General features: G+C 38.4%; 1 protein-coding gene across 5 annotated transcripts in view; it reads left to right on the top strand.

The window, feature by feature from the left end:
* Positions 1-24082, top strand: part of MAST4 (microtubule associated serine/threonine kinase family member 4) — a gene marked incomplete at its 5' end in the record, with an annotated part of 273094 nt that overhangs the window by 206630 nt on the left and 42382 nt on the right. For all 5 annotated transcript variants that reach the window (XM_083883208.1, XM_083883210.1, XM_083883212.1 and 2 more), the window contains 6 exons: positions 4374-4443; positions 8227-8305; positions 14418-14575; positions 15834-15909; positions 17334-17543; positions 20470-20571. In XM_083883208.1, coding sequence (XP_083739334.1) covers positions 4374-4443; positions 8227-8305; positions 14418-14575; positions 15834-15909; positions 17334-17543; positions 20470-20571 — 695 coding nt within the window. The remainder of the gene's footprint in view (positions 1-4373; positions 4444-8226; positions 8306-14417; positions 14576-15833; positions 15910-17333; positions 17544-20469; positions 20572-24082) is intronic.

The following is a 24082-nucleotide window of genomic DNA, read 5'->3' as shown; positions in this document are numbered from 1 at the left end:
TCCTGGGCCCTTTCCCCAGGTGGGATTTCTGGTCATTTGGCCACTCAGGAGCTGGGTTAGAGGCTCCAGATGTGGAGTGTGGGGCATTGCCTCCACTGTGCCAGTGAGTGGCATCTCTGTTGGGCTGGGATATAGGCTCTAGGGGCTGGGGGTGTACAGGGCATGGCACTGCCTCGTCAGGGTGAGGTCTGACCTGCCCCTTTCCTCAGCACACATTCACCCCAAACTGTCTTGAGACATCAGTCTTTCGCAATGGGATTACATGATGCAATTCCCTAAAGCAAAATTAAAGTCCAGGAAGGTTTTACCTCTATTTTTAATCCTATTTCTAGGATTTTTCAGGCTTGTGTAGAGCTTTTTAGGTGGACACTGTTAGTGTACTGGCTGTTCATAGTCTGCTCTCACTATGTCAGGGCTCACTGCTTGCATCGAGTAATTCTGTTTGAGAGATGCACTTCAGTTAGCAGCATTGAAGCATAGTATTCAACAAAGCTATTTGCACTGTATATTTTAAGGAAAAGAAAGCCTATGCTTGTAAATAAACGAGGTCCATAGTGTGTTTTTGTGGTGAAGTATGGAAATGCTAAAAGCTGAGATATAAAGCAGAGTTTTGAACGTCAGATTTTAAAAGAAAACGGAATGAAAATAATACAGTATATCAATTACTCTGACTACTGTGACATGTAGAATTACAAAAATAAATTTGCTAAAACAAAACTTTTTATTTAGTCTTGCTTCTCGGTGCAGTAAATGCTTAGGGAAATTTGAAATCATCTTCTACTAGTTCAAGGACAGGAGAAGAACTCTCAGTATTTAAATAGTGGTTGGAACATGTAGGGCTTTCTTGCAGATGGATTTAAGGATCATACAGACCTTCCTTGCCATAGCTGGGGAAAGTTGTTTGCTGTTTTCAGATATAGTTAATCCAGATGTTTAAATAGCCCGAGCTCCTCACATGAGTGAACCTTTTTGGAAGGCACCTGCAGAAGTATTCAGGGTGATTCTACTGTCCAGCTGTATGTTCTGCTGGCTGATGCTGTTTGTTGTGATAAGAAAGTCAGACCTGTAACTGCAGGTGGATCATGTCTTGTGTATTGTTCAGTTGACAGTCTGGGTTCATCACCATGTGAACTGACACAGAGGAACATATGACCCATTGTTATATTGTATTAATGGGACACTGATGTACTGTGGTACATTTTTAAAAAAATCGAACTGGATTTGTCTTTGATCCATCAGGAATTTGGGATAACAATTATCATTAATCTGGTTTTCCCTCCCTACTAACAGAAAGTCATGGTATCTGAAACTCTTTTATTTTGTAAGTAGACAGCTATTAAAAATACATTAATAATATATTGTGACTGTAATACACTTTTCTAAAAAGATTTGAAATATCTTCCCTCAGTGGCAAAGGCTTAGAATTTCTTGAAGCTACTTGCAGAACAATCACAGTTTAATTGTCTTGGTACAGTTTTCTTAACAATAGGTGCTTGCAAAATTTGTTACCCTGTGTTGTCATGAAGCAGAGTATTGTTTTGGTTTGTTGATTGCCTATTCATTGTGTCTCCCAGAGGATGCTGGAGTTAATTATCTAATATCTGACCAGCAGTCCAGTTTACTTTACCAGATCAGATACTTGGGCAGTAATCTCAGTGACACACAGATACTGTAGGACTGAAACATGGAATCCAAGCAGATTCCAAAGAACATCAGGCTTTGACTCATCAGCAAGCTCTGCACATATGGACAGAGGGTTAACTGGCACTGGGCTTTATTTGGAAGTCTCCCAGGTATTGACTTGCAGATGAGTGGATGAATGCTGTGATGGATGAAGGTCACACGTAGGACTCTGATTCTAAGCTGTCCTGCTCCTCTGGAATACTACACCTTAAACCTATAACAGCACTAGGTGTTTCTCCAGTCATTTGGGGATTGTATTTTTATTCTTTGTTTTCAGGTTTGTCTGAGTTCTTACGATTCTAGATAAACCTTCAGGATTTAGTATCCAGGTAGCATGTGTATGGCGTCACCAGTCTTGTTATTTTAAAAGCTGATTTGCTATTGAAAAGTAATGCTTGAAAGCTGATTTTCCTAATAACAGGATCTGATGCTCTTCCTGAATAAGACTTTGACTTCTTCAGACTTTGCCTGTAAGGAAGTGATCTGTGTTGATTCTAGCAACATAGTTTGCAGCACTGTGTCTCCACAAATCCAAATCCACACCAATAGCTATGAAATTGCTGCATTATTTAATCATATTTTTTCCTTCTTTATGAATTTTTTTTGTGTATATTTTAACTCATGGACAGTAAAGCATGTCCTTCATGTGTGTTAAAATTATGTTTATATCCGTATATAACTTTAGCTAGCAAAAAAAAAGAATTGGTTTACAAAGCCCCGTATTCTGATTTGTAGACCTGTTTCCTATCAAAGGCTGTTTCTGTCTCACTATGTTAAGGCTAATTCTGTGCTCTTCATCCAGAGTTCAAGGCAGCTTCTTTGTCTTTTTTACTTATATAAGTCTGCAACACACTCCAAATTACAGCCGATTTTTTCCTAGTGCAGCAGTTAAAGTTTGTGACCACATTCCATCTGCACAGTGTTGCAATTTCTTTAAACTTTTTTAATTTATTTTTTTTTAAGTTGAGCTTTGTTAAATAAGCTCTGGTAGCAGAAAAAGAAATCCAGTTCGCTGTTAAATTGAATAAACTGTTGCTCATCAGTAATTTGATGTTTACAGTTGGTGCAGAATAAGAATGAATTTTGTTAGTCCCCAAGTAAAGATTAGAATTTGTGGCTTCAGATGCCCTCTGCTCCAACCCATTCAGGGAGCAAAAATCTTTGCCACCTTGAAGTTATTGAGGCCCTCAGAAGTACCTGAAGGGTAGTGAAGGAACTGGGGTCTTGAGGCGATGGAGAGAATGTAGGAAGGACATAATTTGGCCATGATAGATTAATTGGTTAAAAAACCCTGGGAGTATTGGCCAGTGAGCGTGGAATCCATGTCTCATGGGGCTTTGGGAAGAGCAGCTGCAAAAATGTGATATAAGCACAGCTCAAAAAGCATCTTGCATCTGCTTCTAGACAGAAGAGGAGGGGGAGTGTGGGGATGTGTGTTGATCTCCGTGTTTGCTACCTAATTGCTTGATGATTATGCTTTCCCATACAGAAATAATGCTATCTGTAATGGGCATCACTGTGATAAATGGAGTGGTAATTCAAACATTCGAATAGCAGTCAAGGCCACTTGAAACCCTTTAAGGACTCAGTCTATTGTCTTGGCCTTTTCACGAATAGGTGGTAATTTTCCCCTCAGAAATTTCATGTTGTTTCTTGCTGGCTACCTCGGAACTATTTTTTTTGTCAGTTATTTTTGTTGCAGACTCATTTATGTCCAAAATTAAAACGCTACAACAAATTCTTTTCTTCTATTTTCATGTATTGCTGCTGCAGTCATTTTGAAGACAAGTTTAAGAAAAGATTGATTGTTAGATGTATACCAATGCTACGTTAAATTGGATCCTTTTGACTTTTTGGGGAGGGGGTTTGTTGGGGCTTTTTGGGGGCGGGGTTGTTTGGGTTTTTCGTTTAAGTTTTTTAGTGTGTGTTTTCTTGATGAAACTTATTTTGCATGTTTTTTGGGTTATTTTAGAGGTTATATTTATTCTTGCTAAAGGAAGGAGTACAGTTTCTCCTCTAATTGTGCACACTGAGGGGTGGAGGTGGCAGAAACAGCTCTCAGAGCTGCTGCCTTTTTGCACTCACACTGGACAGCTGGAGGTCAGGTGTTCTGATAGGAAGGAGTAACAAACCCCAAAGCTGAAACCTGTTCACAAAATGCAGTTAAGGGTAAAAAAAAGTTCAGTTCAGTATGCTTTGTATGCTTGTTTTGCAGATTCAAAAAAATAAGCAGTGAAAAAAAATTGCAATAAATCCTGTGGAAATGCTGTAGAGACTTTTTATAAGAGCTAAATCTGTGTGATAGTGATTTTTCTATCTTTCAATGTTTTGTATGATTTAAAAAAAACAGCCTTTTTTTCTGACATTGAAAATACGTTCTTTCAAGCTGATGTACTGGTTTATTTAAACATTAATTTTCAAATTGTTTTGAGAATTTTCAAATTAAAAGGCTAAATGAACACTTCTCTATGAGTTACAAAATCCAGTCACTATAATCCAGTACAAATGAAAGCTGATTTGAAATAAGATTCTGTTTCAGAATTTATTTTGAGAAAGACTATGAGAGAAGAAGTTCTGAAATGCATTTCTAACCTGCTGGAAATGTATGCGTTAATATGTCTGAATGTTTTTTAATGGATTCTCTTCACCCCATATCTAATAATAATTTTTTTGTGTATCATCTCCAATAGGAAACAGTCCTCAAGATAGCCCTAGGAATTTCTCTCCCAGTGCCTCAGCCCACTTTTCTTTTGCAAGAAGGTAAGAGTATTCAAAACATATTTGTTTGTGGTATTCAACACACGTTTTGCATAGAGGAAATGTTGCTGGATGCAGATACAAAAGGTGATTGCAAATACATCTGTTAGGTCTGTCACTTAGAATAATAAGTGTTACCTCACTTACGTAAACTATTCTAAATCTCAGTGGCAGCAGATAGCTGAATGTGTGATGCAATGCAAGCATATCTTTTTGAATTTAAAAAAATAGAGTAATGATTTAATTGTAATGAATCTGATTCAGACATTACTGTCTTACCTACTGAGATACGGGGAAATGCGTGAAGGTTTCTTTCTATAAGTGCATTGCTTATAAGATCACTCTAATACAGGTCCTAATTTTACTAGCATTAGTAAAATTACATAGCAGCAATACCATTACCATACCTCGAATACCTGTCCTTGACCTGTTTCAATATCTGTACCAATACCTGCAAGACAATCAGCATTGTCACAGGAGTGTTGTGAGGATTAATGAATGTTAGAATTTTTAAAGATCTGAAATGAATTTGAAGTGATCTAGGAAGCAAATTATTGTTAAATGAACCATAACCAAAGTCGATAGCATGTCATGGGAGACTGCCTGTTTGTGCCACTGTGGTTCCCCATCAGTTAACACATTGTTGCCCTGCTTCAAATTATATGTTCATTTGCTCTTAAGTCTATAAAGGTAGATAGAGTTAATATGTTTACCTGGGAGTGTATATATATATATAAAAATAATGAAATTTGAATGCTTAAGCAGTGTCAGGCATGTAAGTGTTGGGTTTGCACTGAGCTATAACTTGTCTGTAAAGTTTTAATTACTTTATTTTAGGAGATCAGTAAAGTAGCACACACAAATTCTCAAAAGTGAGTGCAAGGAAATGCCTTAACTTTTTTCTTTTTGAGCTGCAAAGGGGTGAAAACTTGCATATTTTTTAAATCTGAATCTAAATCATATGTGACAGTAGATCCTGTCAATCTTTCTAATAGTTTGTGATGCTGCTTTTTAAATTATCTTAAGAAAGTTGAGTATTTCTTTTGAATCTACTTCATCTTGATAGTTTTCTTTTTGTCAGAGATACTATCTCTTTGGAGATTGCATTTGTTTGTGAGCATATTTTTAGAAAGATTCATTAAATCCAGAAATAGGTTATAACGGAAAAAGCAGATGTGAAAGGCTGAGCATTGCTTAGAAATGCAGCAGTCGGGAAATGGTTTTCCTTCCCCACCCATAATCAACAGAAAGTTTAAAACATTATACTTTTGCAAACCTTAAAATTCAGAATTAATGAAAAAGAGGGATTTGTTTTCCAGTGTTTCATTTGCATTTTGACCTCTCTAGAGCCCTGTAATGAGCCTTAAATAGAATCTTTAACTGAAGGAAATTTTTCTGATTTAAAAATATCTCACCACTTCAGCGAGATTCAAGAAACATTTAGAGCAATTTTCTGTGGAAACTGACTTTTTTCTCTGTTTATATTGAAAATGCTTGATGACAGTGAAGTTTAAAACTGCATTAATACAAGTTTTTCTTAGGAATTTGGTATGTCTGTTGTAGTTGGCTATGGCAGGATGAAATTTCATAATAAAATGCACTGTGGTTAATGAGAGCAGACTTCTGGCTTTCTGCCTTTTCTGTTAGATTTTGTAAATTTATTGGATATACAAAGGGAAGGACAAGAGTGATAGAGCAGTTCGGAGAAGGGGGCAGTGGTATTCGGGTATGGATATTCCTTTTTCATCCACTGCCAGCCAGTCAGTGGGGATACCAAAAAGCTGGAGCAGTGTGAGGAAGGGAGAGAGAAGCAAAGGAAATTATTTGAATCCTCTTGTGCAGCTGCTTCCTTAGTGTAGCCACTTCTCATCAGGCGCTGGCCGTGCCACGCAGCAAAGGGAGCTGCCCCAGGGGGTGGCCTTGTGCTGTGCTGTGCTGCCCTGTCTGTGCTGTGCTGTGCTGCCCTGGTTGTGCTGCCAGCAGTGAGCAGGGCTGGGGGTGGCACCAGGCTGGAGGGTCACCTTCCTCTGCCCGTGTCTGGTGGGGTGAGCAGTGCCCAGGAATAGCCTGTGCCTCTGAAGTCAGCACTTCTGCTGTGTGTACGAGTCCAGCACGTACGAACCCATGGGTAGGCACTTTCCAGAGCTGCTGGAAAATCAGTAAAACCTTACTTTAGGACAGAAGCAAGTGCTGTATCAACAGTCTAGGGGAAAATGCTGTAGGGGCTTGGTCCCCCTTTTTCACACAATCTCTTACAAATGCCTCCTGTTCTCCCACCTTTGCCTCCCAGATAACTTTCTGTGGTAGCCTGTCTGCACCCTTGACAGCCTTTCTGTGTGATTCAGGTGCCCTCCTCACTGTGAGTTAGTTAAAAAACTCTTTCTCACAGATGCAGAATATGTTTCACCCATGTTTTAATACTGCCTAAGTTCCTGTTTCAGTTGTGGACAGCTAAGCCAAATGAAGAGAAAACTGCTTTTAGAATGGTGCTCTCATCTGGAGGTATCTCTTACCTGGGTGAAGAAGAGAATGTAAAAGAATTAATTAAGAACAAGATTATGGCAGAGGTGGAAGTTTTTTCCAGAGTTCAGTATTTAACACAATGTGCAATCTCTAGCACATGTGCTCTTCATATTTTAATACTAATAATGTACTGTAGTTCCTTTTCTCACACTTCATGTGTACAAAGTCCCAGAGTATTGATTGTAGTTTGTGGATGAATAAATGGATATATTGGAAAGGAGCAAGGGGCTTTTTAGATAATTATCTTGAAGGATGGGACCTTTTAAACCTCTGCATCAATAGGTTTAAGTTTCCTGATTTCACATAACTTAAGTTCCTCAAAATTGCTGTTCAATTAATCTTCAGTTCTTCAAAATTTCACTTTTTTTGTCAACCAGACATGGGAGGTGTTCTTTGTAAAACGGATCTTCAGCTCTCCTCTACACACCTTCATACCATTTGTTAATAAAAACTTGTCTTGTTTAATTATTTATATATTAATTTGCCTTTTTTTAATGCATTTGATTCAATTGTATTGCAGTCATGGGCATCGAAATGACAGGTAAATTCTACCTTCTTAGAAAGCCAAACACTTCTCTCATAGTTGGTTTTTGGTTTTCCACTTTGAATGCTAAAGTTCCATGTTGTCTTTGTGTAGATCACCTCAAACAATGAAGAACATAAATCGGGTTTTGGTTATGATTTGTACATTTATTTTATTTTTTTATTCTGAGTGAGCATGATTTTTTCCTGAAGATTTGTTTTTCCTGATTTATGTATGTAACAGTTAACATTTAGGTTTGGTTTTACCTAATCATTGGCCTGCTAGTTTGCTGATACCCTCTGGTGATGCCACTGAAAAATGTACAACCTTTTTATATCAGTCAGACTGTGATGGTTATTCTGTGGCTCGGAGCACTGTGGTCTGCATTTGTTCACAATTTTTTAATTTGCTTCTCATTAATTTTCGTGTGATGGACCTAAAAGTTGAGAACTTCTGTCCATTTCTGTTTGTATTTGGTAGCAGTTCTGTGTACCTGTCCATTCTCTTTGTGATTGTTTCATCTCACAGAATTTTAACTATAAAGAAAAACACAATAAGAATAATACATCCTTGGTGAATGCTTGTTTATTGTGGTCTCCTGTGAAAATATACTGTCTGTTAAAACCCCTGTTTGTGTCATGCTTTTGGTATGCAGTTTTACACAGTAATACTTGAACAGATGTTACTGCATTAGGATACTGCAGCATTCATTTTACTCACCTCCATTTCACAACTTCCAGGACTGATGGACGCCGCTGGTCTTTGGCTTCTCTCCCTTCTTCTGGCTATGGTACAAATACACCCAGCTCCACTGTTTCTGTAAGTATCTGTTTTGCTGTGCTGAGAGATGTCTTTTGCGTGCCTTAGCTTCTCAAATGTAGCATGCTTCTCTTAGGAGAAGACAATGTAGGTTTTGTTATGTTTGATAGACTTGTAACTAACATGTGATAGGAAACTGCTTTGCTTCCTGGAAATAAAAGCTAACTTACACAATGTGTGCTTTGCTTAGAGATACTTTCTGGTAGTGAGTAGTGTTTAACTGCCCCCTTTTGATCTGCCTTATTATAATCATGTGGTAGTTAGGTATCAAGTTTTAAGTGAAGCTGCCTTGATAAGAAGAAAGAGAAACTGTCTATGACATGATTCATGTGTCCTGGGTTAGACTGCTGTCTTAGGATAGGATGAATCACACATTTGCCTTTCTTTTCCTTTGGCAGTTCTGAGATGTTAGTGTGTGATAATAGGTTAGATACCTAGCCTTTTAGGTGTAATCACAAATAAAGGCATCCTTTGGGATGCATAATAGAATAAATTTAACTTACTAATTTTTACCTTTTGGACCAATTGTTTTAGTGTGATTGTGGTGGTTTAAAAAAACAGCTGGAAATTAAACTCCAGATAAGCCATCCCCCTTTTCCCCACCCCACTCCAGTGAGAGGAGGATAAAGGCAGAGACTATGAGTTATGATAGTTATGAGTTATGATAAGAATGTATGGAAAACTGACACTAAGGAGTAAGAAATGCACAGTAATGGCAACAATATTGACAACAAAATTTACAAAAGAGAAGGTGCTTTACACACAAAAGGTGTTCAGCACCTCAGCTCAGTTCTGTGTGGCTGCTGAGACAAAGACAAGAAGGAATTTGCTCTCTATGGCTTGTGTTCCCCACCCCTGAGGCCAGAAAAAGAAACAATGAGGGACAAATCCCCAAAAAAGCTGGATTGTTCGTATTGTGCTGTCTGCCACCAGACTACTGTGCTTGGCTGTGGTTTGTCAGTATTTGGCTGGGCTGGGCTGGGCTCCCCTCAGCCTCACTTCTGCCAGGCTTGTGTCAGCCCCCTGCCATACGTGTGCATCTCGTGTGCCATGGCAGTGCTGTGGATCCTGCTCCAGGACTTGGGAGCTGGCCATGGGAGAAATACCTGCTTTGTACATCTGCACGTCTCTGTACTGGAGAGGAACAGCTGTCTCGTGTTACAACCTGGAGCAAAGCTCTTGGTGGTGATAGTCACACCTGGGAGGCTGTGGAGATAGAGCTGTAGAGAAAGCCTGCTTTGGAAATGGCAAAGAGTTGACATTGTGACTGACACAGACTATTGTCACTGCAGCAAAAGGCTTGGTCTGTGTAGATCCAACTATGGCTCATCAATGTTTTTTTGCCTTATATGGGTATAAAAGGTGTTTTACCTTTTATGAATGACACATTTGACTGAATGGGTGATAACTGCTTTTTTAAGCTGTTTCTTTGACAATAAATAGGCTTTCTCTTCCCACTTCCAGTGGGTTTGTTTGGTTTCTCTTGTAAAACAATTGAGTTCCACATTCTGTACAATGATGAAATACGACCATTTTGTGTTATGATCAACTCTTACTTTATTTTTGTCCACAAAGACTTCTGGAAGGACAATTCTGTCTGTCTTAAACCATGTTGAGTAATTTCATGTCTCTTAAGAACTTTTCCTCTAAAGCACTGATTTTGACCTCTGCTTTCTTTTCTGTGTAGATATTATTTTTGCCAAGTAAATTCCTTGGTTTCTTGGTTCCTTGGTTTCACGTTAATTCCATACACATTTTTGTTAGGGCATGTTTTTATACCTCTTACTGGAACTGGATCAGATATGCTGCACTCTTCACCTAAAATATATTGACATAAAGGAGTTTGTATCAGATAAAAGTAATTGCCATAGAAACACTGTCACTGTTGCAAGAAACAGGCTTATGCTAGAACAGAGATTAAAAACTATGTCAAAACCAGATCAAAACACAGTTGTAATTTACTGTCCATATCCATTTCTTTGATATCTTCAATTTTAAAATGATCATTCTAATTCATATACTTTTTTCCACTTAAGTTCACTAGCTGCTGTAGGCATCCTGAAATGTAGAGCAGTTTTACGTGGTATTTGTAAATGCTGTCCATTCATTTATGGACTTAGATGTCCTAACTTCTGTAATAGATCATTGTTGACTTACTTCATGATTATTTCTAACTAGAATGTACAGATACTAAAATACTTAGGTTTTCCCTACCATTGAGTAAGCAGTTTCTAACTTGTGGAAATAAACCTGTTTTTCCAATAAATGCATTTTAATTTTGTTGAAGAAAGCAGCGGTGGAGAATTCATGCCATAAATATCTATGGTGTCCCACCCTTAAAGATTAAGGGAGCACCCAAAGATTGGTAAATGCTTGTGGTTGAAAGAAATGACAGAAGTCAGATGATCACAAAATCTCACTTAAGTTTTATTTGTAAATTACACACTTGGCGTAGAAACTGGTATATTAGTCTCTGCTCTATAAGCACATCAGTGGGCTTTGCTTAAAAGGGGTGGGGTGAGAAGGAAAGGAAAAAAGAAAAAAAAGGCAGGCATGGGTGCGGAAGAGATTCCCAATCCTGGTTGCAGCATTAGCCCAGTGGCTGGGCTGTCTAAGGTCCTGGAATTGCCCAAGGCTTGTGAGGGGGAATCATTTTATAGAGAAGCTGTTGCCACCCTGAAGGTGAGCTTCTCAGTTCCTATGCAAATTAGTTATCACTCACAGTCCATTCTTCCAGGTCCTTGTGGAAATGGGTCAGAGGGCTTCAGGGGTCTTTGGCAGTCTTGATTACCCTCCTGCTCTACAGTCCATTCCTGCTTCTCCACCTCATTTCTCTGTTTGTGCAGTACTGAGTTGCGCTTATCTCCAGGAGGTAAATCCAAGACCTTTGTCCCAGAAAAGTGCTGTCCTACCTCTGTATGGCCTCTTGTCCAGTCACATCTTGTTCTTTCTCACAGCGTTACTGCCAAAAGTCCTTGGCTGTTGTTACCTACAGTCCTTGGCTGGTGCCACAGCCACCCTGCTCTTGATGTTTGAGACAAACACATTAGCCTTTATTGTCTTGGCTTCTGCAGTATCTCATGGTTAGTTTCTTTTTCTGTTTTGCCTGAGAATTTGCTACTGCTCATGTGCCCTGCAAAAGTGCTTGGATATCCTTTGAATTTTAAATCTAGCCACTGTTTCTTCATTTCTTAGAGATGTTTTTCACTTTCTTCTTTTAACCCTCTGGATAATCTATGTGAATCACAAAACCAAAACTAGAAGTGTATCCATGTAATTGGTTTCATGTACTTTTTCAGAATTTGAAAGAGCTGGCACAGTTCAGCCTTCTCCTCTACATTATTACTAGTTCTTAGAGGAAATGAGAGACCAGTTCATACAGCATTGTAAATGTACATATGGGAACACTCCCTTTTAAGTGATGAATAAATAAAATTAATATTAATATAGACATGTATCAACCAGTGAGCAGAAAGAGTTTTTACACATCACAATAGAGCACAACTTTGGTCTTCACAAGCATCTGAAAATCAAAGCAGAGGCCAAGGTGTCTGTAGTTACCACAGTTATGCTGAGGTGAGTGTAGCTCACCATTTCTTGTTACCCTGTTTTTTTCATTTGTTTGTTTGTTTTTTAATATTGAAGATGATGAGATGGATAGAATTACCTATTTAATGGAAGCTTGTGTGTTTAGAAGTGGTGCAAGTATCACAAAGACCAGTTCTCACAACAAAATCAAAATTAAAATGCCTTCTGCTTGATTATTCAGTTGAGAAGAAGCTCTTGGTGTGTCTTACTCTAGCACAGTTGGATCGAATCTTGGCAACTAGAACATGCAGTTGAGATGATTGTATCTCCCAGGAGAGCAAGCCTTTTAAAAGTGATGAAGTGAGACAATACACAGCTGTGTATTTTTTCAAATCTGCATCTGTGTCAGAAGAATATCTGTGTTTCCACAATACACTGTGGTTGAACATCTTAAAATTTTTTTAAGTCTTGTGTGATTTTTGGAGCACTGATTGTAGAATGCCAGGAGAACTATTTTGTTTCAGATTTTTGCTGTAAGAATTTGGATTTCTACTAGAATCAGGATTTTAGAACAAAAAAAGTTCTTTGTGCCTGTGATGATCCTGATAGAACTGAGAGTGGTTAGCAATAGGAATATCCTCACTTTAGTTACATTGGATCTAAACTCTGTGACACCTTATATGAGAAGTGCGATATGAGTTGTTTTCCCACTGATCTTCCCATAATCCCCTGAAACCAAAGAGGTAGAGAATTATTTTAGAGGAACAGCCACCTGTGGTGCTCTGTATTGGGAAATTCTCCTGTGCTAGAGTATCTTCCATTTTACAGAGCATGGCTGTGGGAAATAGGCTGTGAGGTTAACTGCAGCTAGCTGGTGTAGTGCAAGATAAGAAAGAATTTACCTATGCTGTGTGCTGAATTATGCATGGTGATGTGCTAAGGCAGAATTCCATGCATGAGTTACTGTAACTCAACAAGTTACTACTTATCATATGAGCTGTGGTAAATTCTTGGTGTGCATGCCTCTTAGCCTGCAGCAAAGCAAGGCAACACAGTCTGGCAACTTCAGCTTGTTCTGATGTGGTGCAGCATTCCCATGTAGACCAGTCCTTCTTAGCCTTTTCTGCCAGTGGGTTTTCTTCTTTTTTTTTGCTTTTAGGAGATGACTTCATGAGATCTAGGGTGATAAAAAAGCTTTTCTTTTTCTTCTAAGAGTTAGGATATTAGCCTTTACCACACAAGTCGCCAGGAGATTAAAAAGATTTCTTAGTTTTTGTGCTTACCAGCCTGGTTAATATCTGCTGAGCTTAGCAATGGAGGGGTAATACTGATACAGTACAAAATGTATTGATTTCCTTTGTTAGAAATGATGTAACAAAGAAACTCTTCACTGTGTTTCCCTCCATTAAAAAAGCACCCAGGTGGGGGCTTCGGTGTTCAGTATGAGAAGTCAGATAAGTAGTACTGGGCACATGTAACTTGATACACAGAAGAAATTTATTTAATTGAGAAATCCAGCTGGAAACAGAAGAGCTCCAAAAAGATATTCAGGTTTTTCTGCTTCTTTCCTTTTGTGGGTAAAATATAAGGAATGTCTGCATGGTCTTAAGCAGCTTTGTGCAGTTGTACAAGTATATTTATGAATCAGCCAACTTGGAAACTGGTTTTGGTACCAGAAACAGTAGAGCATTTCTCTGTGTTTGTCAGTCCACACTAGCAAAGCTGGTTGCTAATGATTTGAACTATGTCTGTATTCATTAAAGAAGGTACCACATCCAGCTTAATGGAGAAGTTCAAAGTTCTACCTGGAATCATCTAACATGGCTTAGGTAGAGCTGCATAAAAACCCATAAAATGCAATGGTATGGTCATTAGCACTGCTCATGTAATGCAGCTCTGTACTTTATTGAAATGTTGCAAGGGTGGTTATTGCAGTAGCACTTCCATTTTCATACCTGTCCATATCTTCCAGTGTTATACTAAGTGGATGGTTTTAGTGTAATTGCTGTCACTTTTTGTCAGCCATATAACTGGTCTTGATAAATGTATTGAGTTCTCTCACTTTATTTTCAACATACAATTTTTTAATAAGATATTAGCATATTAATTTTTTCAGCAAGATTTTAGTTTATTTTTAAGAGCATTAGTAACGTCTTAAATATGGATAATGAAGTACCCTTATTATGAAGATGTACAATTGGCATTGTGACAATAAGTTGTACTTTACAGTTACCATGCTTAGACCATCCAGTTCCAATAATTAATTTTCAGCAGGCTCCATTTTAGCTATTCTTATGTATCATTGACATCAGACATCAGATGCCACCATTGCCTTAGGAAACTTAAATTTTTGAAGTGCAGTGTGTCTTCTGGAACTGAAGTGGTTCCTTTTTTTAATATTTACTCTATACTTGGCTTACGAGCTTGAGTAATTATTAATTTTCTTCTTTAATTTGGTAGTCAGGCATGTGAAACAGTAACTATAATTTTTAACTTAAATTACTTTATTCATGAGCACCAAATACAGTCTTGAAAATGTTTTTTTCACTCTGACGGAAGCTTGTGTTTTCTTGTACTCTTGCAGTCCTCCTGCTCATCCCAAGAGAAGCTACACCAGTTACCATACCAACCCACTCCTGATGAACTACATTTTTTGTCTAAACATTTCTGTACCACAGAGAGCATTGCCAGTGACAGCAGGTGCAGGACCACTGCAATGCGCCCTCGGTCCCGGAGTCTCAGGTGAGTTTGTGGGTCTGAAAATGGGGGTTGGATCTAAATTCAGATATTGTGGGGAGCATCGTGGTGGTTTACACTGGGGATGTGTACAACTCTTGAAATGTCTAAAATGTGTATGTAACGGAGGCTAAATGAAGAATAGTCCTTTAATTGCTTGCTCTGGTTTTGGTCATGACTTACTTCAGTGGTAAATATTGTTAAGATAGGTCTTAATGTGAAGGCAGCTAACCTGCAGAGACTGTTTTGATGATCTAGTCATTAATGATCTAGTTGTAGTATTCCCTTTCTCAGTCTATGTACCTGCTCTGTCCTCAGTAGTAGCCTGTGAATGTCTGTAACAGATTGACTCTTATCAGTTCAAGGACTCTCTGCTGTGATATCTGGTGACAAATTTTAATGTTCGGTTCTAACCTTTAGTAATACCAGAAGCCAGATTTAGATTCACGTAATTATTTAAGCTGGAAAGGACCTTAAAGATCATCTGGTTTCAACCTCCCTGCTGTGGGCAGTGACGTTTGCACTAGACCAGACTTTCTAGATTGAATAGGCCAGAATCACAAACACAAAAAATCTGTATTGAGATTCTTTTTTTTTTAAGGGCTTTGTAGTGGACAGTGAGGCTCCTGATAGCAAAAAGTATTTTTTTAGGTTTGTGAGGTCTGTGGACATCTTCTATGAATTGTTTTCCTCAAAGTCTTGTGCTTTTTTATCCAGGCACAGTTCTCCAGCTTTGTTTGACATGTGCATATACATGACATTGTTTGTAGGAAGTTACTGCCTTTTTCTTGTGGTTGGATTGGAAACAGATTGTTTTGATATCTTTTTTTCAAATTATCCATTTAGAAAAACAAGCTCAAACTCATTTTGTACTTTTTCTCTTGCAGCTACCAGAGTTCTTGGTCAGATCTTGCTATTTTGATTGTATCTAATCTTGAAAGATACAGGTATAAGACCAGTTAAATAGATCTCTGTTGCCTTTCTAAGAAAAAGATAATGTTCACAAGGCTTCATCTGCCTTGAAATATGGGTACAAGCTAGGAGAATAACATGGTTAGCAGTTAGATGTCAAGTACATTAAATAATCATGAGGACTTGAACAGAAATAGCAGGAAGGAGCCAAGTGCACCATTGATGGCAGACTGTACCTTTCCACTGAAATCTGTGCTGACTTTTTGTTGCAAATAAATCACATAAAAACCATAAGAACAAACTGTAGTTCATGCTGGGACAAGTGTAAAGGGATAATTTGCTTTGCTTGCAGCCCTGGACGTTCTCCCGCTTGCTGTGACAATGAAATAATTATGATGAACCATGTCTACAAAGAAAGGTTCCCAAAGGTAATGAATTATATTTAAGATACCCAGTATATAAATTGATAGGCAACATAGGTTCTAAGTAAGTGGTGCTTTTGTTATGGGAAGTAATGATCCAGCCTTGTAATGGCTTCCATAAAGCATCACTGAGCTCTTACTGCAACGATAAAATCACAATAAAGAAAACTCCGGCTGAGAACTGGACATTCATTTGGCAATGCTGCCAGACTGGCTTTGAAATGAATCATGCTGGTAATATACTCTGCTGATTGGAATCTGATGATACATTGGATTTTAATAGGTGGTGTGTACTTGGGGCAAATGCATACTGCATTAGTAAATCAAAACCAGTTTCCAGTGTTAAGTCTTGAGAAGCATCTGCTGTGGTACACCAGCAGATTCCCTCAGTTAGTGCCAATTCTTCGTTTTCCCAGACACTTCCTATATACTTTACAACATGTGTATGTGTTATGTGCACTGATTTAATGCATTTAATGAGATCAGTACACAGATGGGGGTTTGGCTATGAGATAGGAAGACATTTTGCTCTCCTCTCCAGAGATCTTGAGACACAGATGAGTTCCCAGGTGCAGGTGTGTGTGCACAGCTTGGAGCACTATGCTCTTGGTTGCTCCTAGGATTTTGGTTACACCTGGAAAATAAAACAAGGTTCTGTTCCTAAAACGTGAGTTAAAAAGAGAGAAATGTCTTTGCATTTCATCAATATGAGAAAAGATTTGTCAAGATCTGCAGAATAATCGAGCAACAATATGATGTGTGAAGAACCCACTCATCTTAGTGTTTGAGATAGGAACTAAGATGTGTGGGATTACTGTTTAATAATAATAATAATATCTTCAAGGTGTTTTTTAAGCTTCTGCAGTTCTGTGAGAACCAGACAGTTAGTTCTGTAAAACAAACACATCTGGGAACCTGCAGACATGTTTGGCAGGACCTGTGAGCCTGTGGTGCTTTTAATTAGTCAGATGAGCCTCATTCAGACTCTGCTCAGTGAAATATTTTTATGGAATAACCTTTATGAAAAGTAATGACTATATTCTGCTGTGTAGTATCTGCAGTTCTAGCAGAACAAAGTAGACCCCTATGAATTCTCTTTTTTCTTTTTAAATATATTTCCACTTTGGCTTTGACTTAAAAGCTTTTTAGTTCTGTTACTGATTATCACAAGATTAGTGCACAGTTAATCACCAGTGGCAGACAAAGTGGGGGAGTTACAAAGCAGAACAATAAGGCTGTTGCTTTTCTGTACGTGGGGAAATGTCTTCTGTCACTTTGCCTTTGTGTACTTGCCTTTTGGCTTCAGTCATTTCATGCATTCCAGCTAGGTAAATTCTAAGGCAGTACAGAAATGTTCTGCAGAAATAACTTCAAGGCTGTTAGTTTCATGTAGAGCTGATTTAATGTGTTGAACAACTGCTTTTCTATAGGCCACAGCTCAGATGGAAGAGAGGCTTCAGGACATTATAACAAATCATTCTCCAGAGAACATCCTTCCTCTGGCAGATGGAGTGCTCAGTTTTACCCACCATCAGATCACAGAACTGGCTCGAGATTGTTTGGATAAATCTCACCAGGGCCTCATCACATCACGATACTTCCTTGAATTACAGCAGAAATTAGACAAATTGCTACAGGAGGTATGAGCCGTGAGACTGCTGTGTATTTGCCTGAAAAACTGTTTAAATCTGTTTTCCTGAGAGTTTTCTTGAATATTGTCTCGAATTATGACCGTTTACTCTAGTAATTGTCAAAGTGGTATTCGGAAGATGCTTTAGTCTACATAATGACTCCTACAAAAAGAATAAGGCACCCTAGAATATTGGTCTGGAATAGAGGGTTGTAAATATTCCAGAAAAAACAGCATTATGTCCTGCAGTGCAGGTAGATTGATTACAGAAGTGTATGCATAAGCCCAGACAGGGCTGGCTATTCATTTACTTTCAATAAATGAGGTAACATACACACTTTTCTTTTATCAACCCTACTGTGTTGAGAAAGCAGACAGCCACTCTTAGCTTTCTATTAGTGAGAGATTATTTATTATTTAGTTCTTTGTAAGATTCCTCTTATAGCTGAAATGTTGTTTAACAGAAATAATGTCTTTTCTAAATGTGCTGAAACTTTCATAGAATCATCAGCTAAATTAATTAAGAAGAACTTGAAACTTGGCAAACGTGCTGTAACATAAATTGCTGTAGTTTATTAATGTATGATTTTCAAAAGAATGAGTACAACATGTAATGTACTCATTTGTGTACTCATTTATTTGTGACTTTGTTATAAGTCAGAATTAATGTGATAGAGCAGCAGATTTGAAATCAGTTCAAAAATTTTTCCAGCTGATAAATTAATATATGGTTCCTCTGTCTTAATTTGTCTTCTGCTTTCTTTTGAATGCAGAAGCAGGGTTTTATTTTGGTTTGCTTTGTTTTTTTTTTTTTTTTGTTTGTTTGTTTGTTTGTTTTTTTCTATGCTGCTTTTTCATTAATTTCTATTCAGTAAATAGGATTTTTGACAGTACTGTTTTTTTAACTTTCCGTACAGCAAAACAAAATTTAAGACATCAGTAATTTTACTCTGAGTTATTGAAACCCTATTTTTTAAACATTGAAAACACTTAGAGGTTGCTTACTAGTCAGGAGGAAGTTTTGAACCAGCAACCTTCTCAGGAAGTGATCATAGTTCTGCCATGCCAAAGTGCAGGCAGAATTGACCAGTTGATAATGTCAAAATACAAGAAAACACGCCTAAGACAGGATTCACTGAACCACTGTTAACACTGTTGACTATATATATGCCTTAAAATGGCTACACATAAATAGAGATTAGAATATGTGTTTCACTAACACTTCTCCTGAAACCTGCTTTAAAACATGCCAGTACATTATTCTTCAATCTGCATATAAAGCAATGCATTGTTTAAAGAATCAACAAGCCACTCATTTTGTCATATTCTATGATGCTAATTTATCATGAAAAAGATTCCTGTTCTGCAAAGACACTATACCTTAAAAAACTCAGACTTACCTTTTGAGTCCACTGCTTGCTTCTTGTTAATGGCATGATATGACAGTAAGAAAACATTTTCTTTGCACAGCTTTATTATGGGCACTTAGTTGTGCCTTGGTTTCACCTGATTCATTTGTTGTCAATTCCCAGCTGCAGACTTCAGTAGAAAGCTGCATTTCCTGCTGCTACTTGGCACTATGCAGTTACTTTAACTAGGGGAGGACTCCCTTGAGGTTGAAGCAGCTTGGTTCAGCCAAAATTGTTAGAACTTTAAGGTTGAGTGGACCTGAATGCTTTCCTGCTTCATCCCTCTTAAATGTAATATGTATTGAATCTTCTGTTCACTTAGGTACCTGAGTGTTCATAAAACTCTACAGAGGTGCTTTAAATTTGGTTGGTGGTTAAAATAGGCAGCTATGGCTAAGTTGATGATGTTCAGAATTATGCTTCTGTCCATTAAGATTCTTCTGAAACCTGCTAGATGATATTTGTGCCGTTTTCTTTTTTCCTTTTTTCAACTCCACAAATTAATTCCTCTCATATACTTGGTGATTTTTAAAATTCTAGTGCTTACATTAAGAGCAATATGTATAACTTCCTATTTTCATAGAGGTTTTTTTTTTAATGTAACGTGTTACAGGAAAAGTAATAATAGTAATCATTTTTTAAGTGTTGGTTTCTTAATTTTCCTTGTGGTTTTGAATAAGCAAGAGATGCTGAAAAACTTAAGTCTATGAGTTCTACTGTTCAGAGTTAGGAAATGTTTTGATATTTGAGGGAAGGGCTATTAGTACATTCTAATCAGAAGAATTACATGGTTTCTTTGCATTCACTAGCATCCTTAAATAATGTACTTTGTTCTTAGAGGGGAACATTTAAAATAAACTTGAAATGCAGCTCAGACCATTGTGCAGATGTTGTCAAACCTTCTAGAAGTATTTTTTCTGTATGCATTCTTCTATAGCAGTTCCCTCTCTTTTGTAATCTTTGTAGAATTCAGTTTTTATTGTCATCCTTTCTACATGTACCTTTAGATGAAGCCTCTGTGCAAGTATAGGGGTTTTTTTTGTGTATATCTATATATAAATTGTCATTTTCCTATGACTGACCAAAAGACATTATGAATTTCAGATGGATGTTGCTTGTATCTATTACTATTAGTTATGTTAGTTTTCATTTCAGCCTAACATTGTTAACAAATTGAAGCATAACCTGCATGTATAGATCTGTCTTGCTCTTTATTGATTGATACATTGTATCTGTTTGCAAAACTGCTGGTAATAATACTGTAAGCTTAAGAAACAAAGGGGGAAAAAAAGAAGTAGGTGTTTGTCTGTAGGCACTTTTGTTGTTACAGTGTTAAGACTTTTGAAGCTGGGATTATTTGAGCAGAACTTACAGTGTTGCTCAGATCTTTGTTATCTCTGCTGGCATCTTGAAATTGATACGCTGTTTGTACCATGCTTCAAACCCTGCAGGTGTCCTAAATATCATACATGCTTTCCTAAGCAGTGCATTGATTTGGTTTAGTATGACTTTATTTTTATCTTTCAGGCGCAAGAACGATCAGAGAGTGGAGAAATGGCATTTATTAAACAACTTGTTCGAAAAATCCTGATAGTTATTGCTCGTCCTGCTCGCTTACTGGAATGCCTGGTAAGGTCTTGCTTACTGTGAGTAGTGTTTTAGTAGTGTAGGCAATTCTCTGATTCAGTATTTGTGGCTCCTTACAGTGGATTTTTGGAACATGTCAAACCTGTGTGGTGGGACTTCACTTTTACTGGGATCCTGTCCACTTCTATTATTGGATATAGTATACTGACAGGACCCTCCTGCAGTTTTGTTTGGTTCCCCAAACAAAGTATTGCAGATACTATAGTATAGAATCCCTTTCATCAACTGAGGAAGCTGCTGTTTAAAACCAGTTGGCTTTTTCTGTTTTTTTGTTAGGCTTCTCCATTTCTTGGGAAGACAGTTCCAGGATTGTAATTGCTTGGTGGTTTTCTCATTCTTTAACAGTTTCATAATTTTGTTGCACTCAACAGCTGCCAGAAGTATAAACAGCTTGAGGTCAGCTCTGCAGTACCTGATCTGACGATCAGCAGAGGGATTAGGCTGTCTGGGTACATGGCTAGTTATACTGGGGACCAGAAGGAGCAGAAGAGTTAATTTATTTATGCATGAGCACAGCATATGTTGCCAGACTGAGTTAGTTTGTGTGAGCCTTGTGGGCGTGTTTCTGCTTTTCTTGCCCTCGCTGTGGGAGCTGGGATGGCTCAGGTGCAGGGAATTGCTCCTGCACACAGAGCCTGTGTGCTTCAGTTGTTCAGTTGAACTTGCAGAACACAGTGTACACGGGACGATGGTGTAGACACCCAAACACCATGCCAGGGCCAGCCTGAGTCCAAAAGGCCTGGCAGGCAGCCTGAGCTGACTTTGAGCCACTCTGCTTGCCAGTACTAAGATCAGTATTGATGCTGCATACAGCTATTTGAGGCTGGCAGGGCTTATGTGGAAGCCAGCCTTCTGCTAGACTCAAGTTATGCCTGAAATTGTTATAACTGCATTTGCACCACACTGAATCTGAGCTAGTCAGTCTTTCCAACCTGATTTTGGCTCTGAGCTCTGTCCCTTCATCTGTGGCACAGTTAATCCACACTCTGGCTCGTTCAGCCATGGGCATTTTGAGAGCTGCCTCTATTTTGTTTTGGAAACACCGAGTGTCTCAGTGTTCCCAGTTGCTTTTTTGTTCGTGATTTGCAGTTCAGAAGGAATCTAAAAATAAGATATGTGCTCTGAATCAGCATGAAAGAGATGTTTAAAAAAACAACCAAAACAAAACAAAAAGGAAGGCTTTAAAGAGAAGAACATCATAGCATGTCCTGCTTCTGCCATTGAGTCCAAACTTGTTTTACTCCTTCTCCCTGAGAAGTTCATTCCATGTCTAGTGTGCTGTTCCCTGCTCTGTTTGCAGGGTTTATATGTATCTCCACATCATCCAGTTTCTCATATCCTTGCTTTTTCCCTCTCTGGTTTGAACCCTTCTCTATTATCACACATCCAAAAATGCTCTTAAATACATCTCATAGGCTGTCAGACCAAGATTTGTTAGTAAGACTTTACATCCTTCCATCACAGACTTGCCTACTCCCATCAAGCCTTGCTCCCAGCATCATCATTCTCTGTTAGTTTTCTGATTGAGGTGCTGGAGTGTGTCCAGTGTAGAGCAGCAAGACTCAGGAAAGGTGTAGAAAATGTATCTAGGAGCAGCTGAGGGAGCTGGGTTTGTTTAGTCTCAAGAAGAGGAGGCTCAGAGAGCTCTTTATCACTCTCACAGCTCCCTGACAGGAAGGTGCCAGGTGGGAGCCACTCTCTCCTATGGTGCCTGCAGGACTACAGGAAATGGCCTTAAACTGCAGCAGGGAGCATTCAGATTACATATTTGAAAATTTTTTCCCCTGTTAGAGTGGTCAGGCATTGGAATAGGTTGTGCAGCGAGGTGGTGGAATTACCTGGAGGTGTTCAAGAGGTGTTTGGATCTCGTGCTGGGTTCAGTGGTTATGGAGTTACAGTGGTGGTGCTGGGTGGATGGTTGGACTGAATGATCTTAAAGGTCTCTTTAAACCATGATGGTTCTGTGGTTCCAGTTCAAGTTCTCTCCTGATGGTCTATTTGCCTATTAGTTTATCCTCTCTAAGTGCTAAGTTTTAATGGGATCTAGTCCAAATCTCTGTTCACTTAGTTCCCACTTTGTGCCACTGGGATTTTATCCTGGGCTACTTGCTCTGCCTTATCCTTCAAGTAGAGTAATGTGTATCCTGCACCCCTTCTTCTGCTGGGCATGCTGGAGTGAGTGGAAGAAAATTGGTGCAAAGGTCAGATGTGACTGTGTCTCACAGTTGAGTATCAGAGCAGCAGTGGGAGGGAAAGCCAGCACAGCTTGCTTCAAGTGTTCTCACTTCAAAAAGGATCTTCAGGAGGTTTCAAATTGTAATGACTCTGCATTGTATGTCTCTACAGATACAGGTAGTGTGGACAAATTTAGGTATATGGTCATACAACAGTACTTTTTTCATGCAAGAAGATGTTAAGCCCAAATCATAAGCATAATTGTAAATTTACAGTATTTTTTTCTGTAGTATTTCTATGGAAACTTTAGATTATTGTCCGATATTTTAGAGTATCTGTCTGAAGCAGATACTAGGTGTGGAAAACTTCTGCCTCTGTAAGGAAGTTCATAAAATTGTAGGAAATGAATCCAGCTTTGTGGTCATCAGACATTTCAGACACCATGCAGTAAAGCTGTCAAGTTTTCTGATGGTGGTCTTGTCTCAGATGTTCATAGCATGTGAAATCCTATTTTAGTGTACTTGATAATCATATCTAGGTTTTATAAAGGTTTAATGGAGGTTTAATTAAAGTTATTTATTAATAAGGTTTAATTAAAACCTTAATAAAGGTTTTATGGGTTTCATTTGTGGTAAGAGCTATGTTTTTCTCCAGTCGTACATGGCAAATGAAATGCAGAGTTGGAAGTGAAGATCAGAGAATAAATTCATTGCTTCTCATTAGTTGGACCTGTGTATGTATATATGTGTGTTTACATCATTGCACACACATACACACACACACATTCATATGATTAAAATTACTTGTTTTGAAATTTCCATGTCTTATAAGTAAGTGGAGGATTATATCTGTAGATCTGCCACTGCAGCAGGTCAGCAGATGATAATGTTTTCATGACAAAAGTAAATAGAAATCTTGGCACACAGCGTCACGCTGTTGGCTGTTCTAGTGCCAAGGAGTACCATGTAAGAGATACATCTGGGGACTGCATGTAAGATGAGGAGAGTAAGACTGAAACAGCATGTACTGTTCAGTTATTGGTTCAGATTTTTGGGCAGGTTTGCAGCGTACTGAGACTTAGAGCTAAAGTAAGACAGCCTGGACAGTTCATGGGTTTGTGGTTAGTCCCTTGCAGTAGGTTGTACATGATGAAAATTATTCCATGACACATGTAAAACTAAAATTGTTTCCATAAAACTGAAAATCCCAAAGATATTTTATTTCAGACATGCTGCAGCTCCTCTGTTGGCTGCAGCAGTTTTGATGCTTCCAAAATGAAGCATGGTACCGAATTTCTCAAGCTGCCTTCTGGGTTGGG

This window comes from Zosterops lateralis, assembly GCF_965231275.1.
Source record: "Zosterops lateralis genome assembly, chromosome: Z".
NCBI classification, from domain to species: Eukaryota; Metazoa; Chordata; class Aves; order Passeriformes; family Zosteropidae; genus Zosterops; species Zosterops lateralis.
This window is presented reverse-complemented; position numbering and strand designations above follow the sequence as displayed.